Source organism: Pteropus vampyrus, unplaced genomic scaffold (assembly GCF_000151845.1).
Source record: "Pteropus vampyrus isolate Shadow unplaced genomic scaffold, Pvam_2.0 Scaffold162, whole genome shotgun sequence".
In the NCBI taxonomy this organism is placed as follows: domain Eukaryota; kingdom Metazoa; phylum Chordata; class Mammalia; order Chiroptera; family Pteropodidae; genus Pteropus; species Pteropus vampyrus.
The window spans coordinates 257,587-268,211 of NW_011888943.1; the positions used below are offsets into that span (position 1 = coordinate 257,587).

At 47.9% G+C, this 10,625-nt stretch overlaps 1 protein-coding gene across 1 annotated transcript in view; it reads right to left on the reverse strand.

Moving 5' to 3' along the window:
• Positions 1-4,020: 4,020 nt before the first annotated feature.
• RAE1 (ribonucleic acid export 1) overlaps positions 4,021-10,625 on the reverse strand; it is a 16,261-nt gene continuing 9,656 nt past the window's right edge. Inside the window, exons 5-11 of the mRNA XM_011370181.2 lie at positions 9,886-9,975; positions 9,722-9,793; positions 8,658-8,765; positions 6,510-6,616; positions 6,345-6,420; positions 5,603-5,797; positions 4,021-5,120 (exon numbers count right to left, since the gene is read on the reverse strand). Coding sequence (XP_011368483.1) covers positions 5,034-5,120; positions 5,603-5,797; positions 6,345-6,420; positions 6,510-6,616; positions 8,658-8,765; positions 9,722-9,793; positions 9,886-9,975 — 735 coding nt within the window. The 3' untranslated portion in view covers positions 4,021-5,033. The remainder of the gene's footprint in view (positions 5,121-5,602; positions 5,798-6,344; positions 6,421-6,509; positions 6,617-8,657; positions 8,766-9,721; positions 9,794-9,885; positions 9,976-10,625) is intronic.

The following is a 10,625-nucleotide window of genomic DNA, read 5'->3' on the forward strand; positions in this document are numbered from 1 at the left end:
CCCCTCCCACCCCTCCCCGGCCCACGCCTGGGGGGAGAGACTCTGAGAACAGGAATGTATGCCTGTTACCCTTCAGAGGTGACTTAGGTTTAAGCAAGTATGCAACACGTGTTTCTTATTTGCTTTAGAAACGGCCCTCGCCTTAGAAAGTATTTCTCAACATATTGATGCGAAATTCACAATAAAAGTACATACAACAGGCTACAGAATGATTCGCTCTGCTTCTATTTACCTTGTGGTAGCACCTATTGTGCTGAAAACTCCCCAAACTGCAGCCACCAGCTCCTCCGCCTGCGCCCGCCTTGTGCGGCAGGAATCTGTGACACGGGGGAACCTCACTTCGCAGGAAAACCCCCAGAGCTGCGAAGTGCTGGCAGCCTCTGGCCAGCATCCCGGCACCTCTTGAGGAAATGGGCTCGTGTTGGAACTGCCTCTCCTCGGCTCTGGACCTTATAGGGTGTGTTCAGGGGTGTCGGGAAATGTGAGGTGGGGAGCGGGGGGCGGCGGGGGGGAGAGAGAAACCGGGAGAGGAGGAGAGAGAGGGAGAGAGTCCGACAGGCTGACAGGGATTGGCTTCAACATATAAAAGTAACCCCAAATCAATCGGTTTCATTGACTGTCTACAAATGCAGTACTAGACCTCATTAGCGTTCCAACAATTCAATACAGTGGAGAACACTTTTGAGAAATTCCCTGGTACTCAAGGCGATATAGTTAAGAAGTCATTGCCAAGTGTAAAGACTGCCAAATACTTTCGGAAGTAAAATATGCAAAATATTTCTGAAAAAATCTGCAGTGAAAGAATGGATATTTAAGGTGGGATATGGGTGCATGTTAATTTGGATAATGAGCGGGGCCACCCCCAAGCGTCAGTGGGCCGAGGGCGGCATCCTGCGAGCCACTGTAGTTACATGTCTAGTAGCCACAGTTACAAAAGTACAATCAGGTGAAATTAATTTTATTATTCAAAATATCACTTCAATGTAAAATCGACATAAAAATTAGATATTTATTTACATTCTTTTTGTACTGTCTTTGAAAACTGCTGTGCATTTTACATTTTATGCCTCAGTTCAGAGTAGCCACATATAGGCCTAGAGCTTCAAAGTTACCAAAATTTATCTTAAAATGGGCCGTGTGCCGCCAGCACCCAGCACAGTGGAGATTTGTGTCCTAACCTTTCCTTCCTAAACCAGGGCAGAGATGATGCTGAAGGGTGGCGGGTGTTCAGAGTCCCCCACACCACAGGAAACCAGGCCTCAGGGTCCCATAAGGAAACCAAGGGGAACATTGAATTCTTAAGTAGAAAAATCAAGAGTCCGACTTCTGAAAATACGTTGCTCTCGGTGTTTCCTGAGGCCATCGATGTGCCTAAAGAGTCTTATTTTAAAGACTATTCTTCTAACAGGATAAATAAAACTTCGATTCCACTCTCCAAGTATCTTACGAGCTCAGTAACGACAGTAAAAGGGGAGCCTATGCTCATTTCCTTAAATAAACCCAAGTCCATGACATTGAATAGAGTCAGCTCCGACGGTGGCATTGCAGTCACCGGCGCCACCTGCTGGCCACACGCAAACACGGCCTCCCTGGGGGTGGGGGGAATCTAAGATCTCAGGACACCCCCGAGGTCACAAAGTGGGAGCCAGCATTGGAGCACTTATTCTGAGCCAGCCACAGAGTGCCTGGCGGGCTTTAATTCTTTGGATACCCACGATCTTGTTATGACCACTTTCAATGTCTCCCACTTAACAGATGAGGTCACTGAGACCCAGAGAAGTTTAAGTCACGTGCTCAAGGCCACAGAGTTGGCAAGTGGCAGAGCTGGATGTGAAGGCCGGCAGTCTGACTCTGGGTTCGCATGTCGTGTGGACATCTCAAATGTCACCCAATGCACAGAATCACCCCGCCCGTTCTGGGGGGATGCAAGGAAATAGTCATGGCTGGTATTCACGGCAGTACTACTTGAGGTTACTGAACCCCAAGAACCCATCCTCAACCATGTTAGAAGTAACAGGGACAAAAATCCCAGTCCAGAATAGTAAAATATGTAATACTCACGCACGTAGACACATACATACGTCATGCAAAACAGTATTTGCATTACTATGTGTGACGCACTGGGATATAGTCTGTATCTTTCGTGGCTCCATTAAAAAAAAAACAAAACTCTAGTTGCAACAAATAGTCATTTTACGACCAGCGAATGGGTCATGGTTTAATCTGGAAAATGCTGGCTCTATGTTCCTACGTGTATTCGGTTCATGTTACAAAGCCCCTCCTTCTAAGGAAACTCAAATTTTGAAGAAAAAAATTTCCTAAAGCACTCCCCAAATGGCAAATGGGTTCTACCAAGTAGCCTAGAACACATAAAACAACATCACCTTAACAGGATTTCCCTGAGGTATTTGTCCCTTGAAGGTGACTTTGGTGGTACACTTTAACTTTCGGTGTATTAGTTCATGGCTCACACTTATCTTTTATTTTCACTGTATTAATTTTTGTAGTTACCACTTTGACAAAAGATGTTTTTCATATACTGAATTTTTTGATCTAATTTTATGGCAAAAAAACTTTCTCTTTGAAAGGCAACTGTGCTTTTAAAAAGTGGATCACTTTAAAGAGCAAGTGACAGTGAGAACAGGGGCCAGGTGTGCTTGGGCAACCACGCGTAACCTGTCTGCCACACGCGGCCGTGTGCCTGAGTCACCACTTCTCACCAAGGACAGCAAGTACTCACCACACATAGCGGTAAGCCCGCCCACGCTCGCCTCGCTCTACCGAACCCCATCCTGGCATCCCCTTGTCCAGGGCGCGTGACAGATAAAGCTCCCCCTAAAATGGGGTTAAGGCAGGCAGGATTGGTAGGCCCGACTGAGGCAGATCGGACACGTGCGCGCACACCCGGGCAGGCATGCACGCGCACAGCACGTTTCCACGCTCCCCTAGAACACCGGGTCAGACCAAACACGACGGGAACGGAGAAGGGCACCTCCCCGAACACCACTCCTAAACCCGTAATGACGCGTTTCAGCATCGTGACACGTCGTCCCCCCAACCGGTTTGCGTCCACACTCAGTCACCAAGGGGTGGAAAAGAGAAACCAAATGGAAAAATATAGCAAAATGTTAACCGTAGAATCTAGGTGGTAGGTGTAAGTTCACTGTAAAGCTCTTCTGTATGTTTGAAAATTCTTGTAATAAAATGTTAGCAAAAAAATCAGCGAACCACCTAACGTGTCTTCCCCATGAAGTTTACAGACTCCACTTTCCATTTTTAACTGGATGTCCAGTGAATTTTTAATGGCAAAATGACGACACGAAGAGTCAAAATTTCTCTGAAGATGCCATCAGATTTACAAACACCTACAGAGCACCTACTGCAGCAACCTGTTTAAGATGGAGAGTTAAGACTCGCTATGCCTTTTAGGAAAAACACTTAAGTTTAATGATTTCAACAAATATTTATTGTTTCATCACCAGCGAACACGGGGCAGCTGTTCACGCTCCCGGTGGTGACAAGGGGCCCCCTTACTCCTGGTTTCTGGCGGCTCCACTTGGGACTTAGGAAAATGTTTCAAATTTGCCAATTACAAAAAAAACTATCCCCTCGGTAATGCGGCAAGGCCCAGTCTTGGAAAAGAACGCTCTAAAACACTCATGACTTAGATTCGTTATTTCGTGGTCATTTTCAACGACAGCCTGTAAAGTTAGCACACAATGGCTAGACTAAAGCTGTCAATCTCATCTCACCTCCCGTGACACCTGGCTACTGCGAATCCAGCTGGACTCTCCTCACAGCCGCCTTCCCTACCGGTTGTACAGATCAGAGCCGCAGGGCTGACTCAGAAAGGCAAGGGGGAAAACGTGATTTGAAAACTCAGATTTCTTTTTCTAGCGCACCTACCCTTTTCTCTTCCAAAAAATAACTTTTCAGGCTAAAAGACAGAGCCAAAGAGTTAATGGGTCTGAATTCATTTGTGACCTACCAAAGAATTTAAACCATCTTGTAGGCAATCACTTCCAGTAGAAAATTTTATTTTCATTGCTTTTTATGAGTAGGCAAACACATCTTACATTATTGATGCCAGATTTCCATACTCAGCAAATTAGTTTACATACCAGCCTCAAATAGTAAAGCATAAGAAGCATTTGGGATGACAGGGCAAAAACACAGCAACAGACTCAAAAGTCAAATACTAAAGTGAATTTCATCCGATACTTACCAATCGGGAATTTTAAATTACATGAAACAAAAAAGCAGTCCAGACTATCACCACCGGGCACAGGAGCAGAGTGCTGGCCCAGACAGGAAGGGGGGTTCAAACACCGCCCACTTGGGCCCTGTCCACAGAGGCCTGTCCCTTAGCACAAGGAACACTCCCGTTTGTCACAGGACAGCTGCCCAGCAGAGTGGAAAACCAGTGGGGATTTACAGACAGGAACGAAGGGCGGAGAGAAAACCCTTCGAGCCGCCCGCCGACGCTGGGAAAGGCTGTGGCTACACATCCCACGTGGCGGTCACGGCTCAGGACGCCCTCTTTCCCGAGGTGCAAGATTTCTGCATTTCCCAAAGGGCATCTGAAGTCGCCACTCAAACCCCAACGATGGTGCTGCATAGGATGACGTCAGAGCTCACTGGGCGGGCGGGCAAGGTGGACACAGGGAGCTTAGGAGACAATCTTCGAAATGCTTTATTACAAAATACAGTCCAGGGTTCACAAAATGATTCCCAGTGTTCTCTATACACACACTGCAGAGCGAAGACTGCGAATGCCTGGCAGCCGCCCGCAGGGACCTAACTTCTACAGCGACTCCAACCCCCTCACAGTTCCAGAGACGTCTGTGATGGGCAGTGGAATGGAGAGACCAACGGTCACTGCGGCCCGCTGGGCCCGACTGCCAAACAAGGACAGTTTTCCCCGAGGGTTGGAATCCACATCCATGGCTGAACCCACAAAAAGCTGGGACCCAAGTTCGTGAGACGAGGCAGAGTGGAGAGGAAGGCGCTGTGGCAGCCAGGAGGCTCCCCCACTACTTCTTGTTCCTGGGCTTTAGCTCTTCGGCTGCGTTACGCAGGAAAATGTAATTTTTCTTTTGGGGATTATAAAATTCATGTCCCTAAAGAGGAAAAAGACACAATGATCTTATCATTAAAAAACTCAAAAGTTGGCATTTTGCGGGCACTTTTTATACGCCGAGTCCTGCACCCTCAAGTCTCTGGGGAACGAAAGAGGCAGACGGAAAGAAAAGCCAAACGCTGAACAAAAACTTCAGCCCCCAGAGGAAATGAGTCGGTGGAAATCTGTCTTCGACGGCCCTCTGAGAGAACGATCGTCTACGTACCTGTCCTTTTGGCACTGAGACTCTAACCCGCCCCCACTTTAAAGCCAAGGTGACCGCCCTCAGGGAGCAAGGCCTCTGACTCTGGCGGACGGTCAGCTCCGACTTGGGGCTTCACGGAAGGAGATCTCTAAGCTATGACCTCACGGGGACAAGGGTGTGGCCCAGGGTGACCCATCCCCTGGACCCAGAGAGCAGCAGGAGTCACGTGGTGGTCGTTGTGTCTGCCCGCGCCGTGCAGGGGTGCAGGGACCGCTCACCTTTGACCAGTCGTAGCTGGAAGCATATGCAAATATGTTTCCATTGTGATTGAAGCAGCAAGCCGATATCGGTTGATCTAACTGTTCTGAAGTTTTAAGTTTTGTTCTGGCATCTTTGTCCCAAAAGCTGAATCTGCCATCAGATCCCACCGTGGCAAGTGTACCATGAACAGGATGGAATGCGATTCCATTGACCTGCAAGGGTTGACATGCACAATGAGCAGAGGAAGGAGAACCCTGCTTTGGCCAAGGCGTGCTTCCTGCTCCAGTTAGGGAACGAAATGCAGACCGTCGTGTCGCCGGAGCTGGCTGCCTGCGGATCGCAGCCATGCTTCCTGATCAACTACCAGCCCAGAGCCGGGTCTGGTCTCTTGTGACGAACCCAAGTCAGAAGTTAACAACTGTGTAGCTAGTGACACCTGGGCGCAAATCTCAGGAAAATGCCCTCTTCTTTCTTAGCAAACAGCAATTTCTAAGTTTTAGCTAAGTGTATAAACCAGCACCACAGAGGAGGGGAGATGCTCCCCAAAAAGTCCTGCGCTTGCATTCAGAAACACAGAGAGAATGAAGAGTCAGCATGTGCATAAAAACAAACGGAAACGCACGGCGTAAGCCGTTTGTCTCCAGATGCGAACACACATGACAAAGCAATGATCTTTTCGAATCCCATAATGACTCAGCTGCCCACTCCCAAGTCTAGTTTCTAGATGTGTTCTCAAGGTTCAAGTTTCTAAAAACATACCGCGTAGATATCCTGAGGAGCTGAAGTATTGGTTCCGTTAGATCGATGACATTTAAAGGTAAAGTTATCTTTGGCTCTGAAAAACAAAGGCCCAACTAAGTTTTCCTTTAAAAAAAAAAAAAAAGCCTCAAGTGAAAATTCGCAAGCTGATGGAGTCCCACTTACGGATTCGGGGGGTTGATGTAGTGGATAGCAACTCTCCCCTCGATACTTCCCAAGGCAAAACCAGTCGGCTTGTTCTGTTTGTCTTTAAAAATAGCCACACATCGATGCTACAGTTTGAAGAAAAAGAAAAGTATATTATCAGAATGTAAAATATAACGTTTCATACCTGATATGAAGGTAAACTATTTTTACACCCCATTTCTGGTCTTTAGAAGAACCAGAGACGTTATTTCTCAACCACGATAGATACTTCTCTTCCTCCAGTAAGCATTCTTTTATCCGGCCACGTGACTTTCCGAGTGCGCTGCAGGCCATGTGCTTCCACCCAGCTGCTCGTTCCTTCTCGGCCACCCTGAAGGCCTTGCTGGCACTGTGGCAGTCTGCCCACCCTGAACCCCCACCAGACCCTGTTCCCGTGCTGGCCCCTGGCGGAGGAAGCCGATCACTCTGATCCACAGCCCAGCACTGACTGGGAGTGCCCTGCCACAAGTCACACCGTGCGTCTGTGCCTCTCCTTCCCCAACTGGAAGAGGGAAGTCACGTCTACCCCAGCGAGCACAGGGCAACAGGGTCAAGTGGGGGAGTGGCTGAGCCAGGCCCTCTATACCACGCACAGGCTACGCAGAAGCGCAACACTGTGCCTGGGGACCCAAAGGAGGGCCCTCCGGACTCTACGAGAGATCCCACAGAAAAGCCCAGGACCCGATCTGGCCTCCTGGGGGAGGAGCAGAGGGTGGAGCACCTCTAGGGTTCTCACTTCCTCCTTCTGCTTGTGACAAGCGGAGGTGATCCAGAGGACCACCCACCTTGCCCAAAAAAGACACTGTGGCTTCCGGGAGGAGTTTGGGAGCTGGGGCAGGATCAGGCCTGGGGCTGGGCCACACCGGATGAAGGTGAAGCGCAGCTTCTGTTGTGACGGTGCCAGGACACGTGAATGTCCTAAGTAAATGGGAAAGTGTTTGCTAGTTCTCCTTCTGTACCCTTTGCCCTTCTTTAAGAGCAAGACCATCACTTCGAAGAGTAAAAAACAACAACAACAACAACAACAAAAAAAACCAAAAAGATAAAAATCTCTAAGTTCTGAGAGAACAGGGGGCACTATGGCTGGTCAAGCTGTACCCCGTCTTCCCTTCTGCCTGGCACAGGGTCTAACACATGGCACACTGACCAGGACCACACAGCCCTGGGGGGTGGGGGGTGCAACAAACAAGAACACACCTGTACAGTGACCTTCTGCGGACTGCTGGCAGTCCTCAACAAATGAAAGCCAGGGCGCCTGGCCGGGGCGGCAGGAAGTGAAGCCAGAGACCACACTAGGCTTTATCAAGCAGTGTGGGACTTATCCAGGGGTCAGTGAGGAGTCAGCCCTGCGTTTTAAGCAGGGGCAGGGCAAGGTCAGAGGTGCCATTGTAAGAGCCTCGTGGGTGGGGGAGGACACAGCTCTAAACTCTGTCGTTCAACTGTGAAGGAAAATAAGGGTCCAGGTGGTACTGGAGGAGGATGTGGGGGTTGAGAGGTTTGTTTTCTAGGATGAATTATTAGACCTGAGCATGTTTCAGGGCTAACGGAGAAGAGGGAGAGACGGGAGGTATGGGAGGTGTAGGTGGAAGGTAGGTGACCAACAGCAGAAGGTCCTGAGTGGGCTGGAGGGCAGGGGGTGCAGGCGCTGGCAGAGCACTAGATTCAGCAGGAAGAGGACATTCCCAAACACTGGCTTGTTTTCTGAGCAGGAGCTCATCTGAGCTGCTAAGACTAAGGCTAAGGGAGGGTCTACGAGACTGAAGAGGAAAACCTGGTACCTGTCTGGGTGTGACGAGGACTCGGTTGAAGGTGGAAGCTATGAATTTACAATGCAAGTCGCACGCCATGCGTCTGCGCCTCTGCTTCCCCAACTGGAAGAGGGAAGTCATGCGCATCCACTGAGGTGTGCGATTCATTCCGCAGCATTCGGCCGTCCGGGGGAAGTTTGGGGAGGGCAGGTAAGCTGAGCTCATCCAGGGAAGGAGAACATTCACTCACTAAATATTTGTTTGTACCCTTGAATTCACTCGTTGAAAATACTTAACAGTTTAAAAGTACAACTTTACTCCATACGCAGACATGCGATAGGTGCTAAATACACGCTTTCTGATTTGATTTCTGACTCACCTGGTGTTTCAGTGGGGATTCTATCCTCCTGAATTCAGAAGGTTGGTTCTCTAATTGATAGACAATCAGTCCTCTCTCTGCAGTGGCCACCACGGCCATAGGATATATCTAGGGAAGCAGAGACGTGTTTTGTTTTTTTTTAAATTTCCATCCCCATAGGAGCGTGCTTTTTTTTAATACCAAAGTATTAGAACAACTTTTTAGTCACAAAAATAAGTCTGATTTTTTTCTAAATTTAAAAATGCAGTAATAACATGCTTCATGAAAACCTAGAGAAACTGTATTTGAAATGTGAAGATCCATGTAGTTTTAAAAGACTCATTTCTTAAAACTATAAAGTATATAAATATTTAGAAAATATACTCAGGACCAGAGAAGAAACGAAAACCACCTATTCCACCGCTTCAACCGACAAGCTGTCGACACCGCGCTATACTGTGTTCCCGTCTTTTTGCTGAGCATTAGATGTGTGTGTTTCCGTACAATCCGTATCATTACCGCCAACTGGTATTCCAAGAATACTAGAAGTGACTAATACGCCCTAAGGAGCCTACCGTTTAGCCACGTCTGTCTTGGTAACCCATCAGTTATTTATTATACACAGCAAAGGCTATTCGATTCTTTATTTTTCTCACGACAAATTCCTAAAAGTGGAATTACTAGGGCAGGTGGCACAAAACTTTGACTTACAACTAAACAGATGGAGAAAGTTCTTCAGTTTCTCTCCCAGAGAATGGTGTGTATTAGTCCCCAAAGATCTAATACACACCGTTAAAGTTACTGCTCCTTTTCCTAGAGCCACACAGTAAATGTCACGTGCTGGTAGCATGTAGCTGTCTGCAGACATTCAAATAAGAAGTGCTCAGAAAACTTCACACCCAGGATTCAATAATTCTGGAACAACTGGGGCACCAAAATTACCTGATATATGATGACTGAGGCACTCTGAACTACACCTCCCACAGAAACAAAATTTCAGTGATTTTTAGATTATCCTCTAATTGCAACGTCATAGGTGAGAAATGCCTTTTTTTAAGGAAACACGTAAGTTAGAAATTCCTTACCACGTCGGCACAGTAACACCTTTCAGGGAGTTGCAAAACCATCATAGGATTTGATGATCGCGTATCCCAAAACTAAAAAGGAAAAAAGAGAAAGGACGTGACCACTCAGAGCGGAAGCCCACATGCTAGCACGAATGCCAGCCCGGCCAGGGTACCCCACGTGCCTTCAGCGTCTTATCCCAGCTCCCGGTCATCACACAGCTGTAGTTTGGTGCTTTGATCCAATGGATGGTTTTAACAGGAGCATCGTGCTTTCAAGACAAAACCGAAACAGATCAAGGTGAATGTAACAAGGTGCTAAACAGCGTTAGCTCTGAAAACTCAGAGAAGGAACTAATTTAAATACCGAAGTCACACCAAATAGAAACCACAAGGTGTTTTAGTCCTTCCCCATGACCATGACAGTGCAGCATAAGAGCACACATCTTCCTTGCGTTCTAACACACTCAGATCAGACTTTACATCGTGGACTAGCATGTGCGAGTGAAAGGCAGCCCTTCCCTGGGGAGGTGATCGGAAATAATAAGGAACGCCACCGCGGGTTTGTTTACCTAGATGACGTGAACTCAGAGATGATGGAGGGACCTGTCGCACAATACTGTGATCTTAGAGTATGTGACACCTTCCTGAAAACGTTTCGGTGTCCTCATCAGAGCAGACGCTCTGGTTCTAGGTTCTCTCATCCTCATTACTTCCGCCTTTCTCGGCATTGTTCACGTAAGAACCTGCCTGTCGTCCCTGCACAGACTGCGGCAGTGTCTCTCTCAATGCTCTCTCTCCCTAACGACAGTACCTGGCACAGAGCAGGCGTCTGATAAATCCTTGTCAAACGAGCGAGTGACCAAATGGAGTTGGTAAAAGGCAAGCCACTCACGGGTATCGGAATGTCAAGCACCTGGATGTT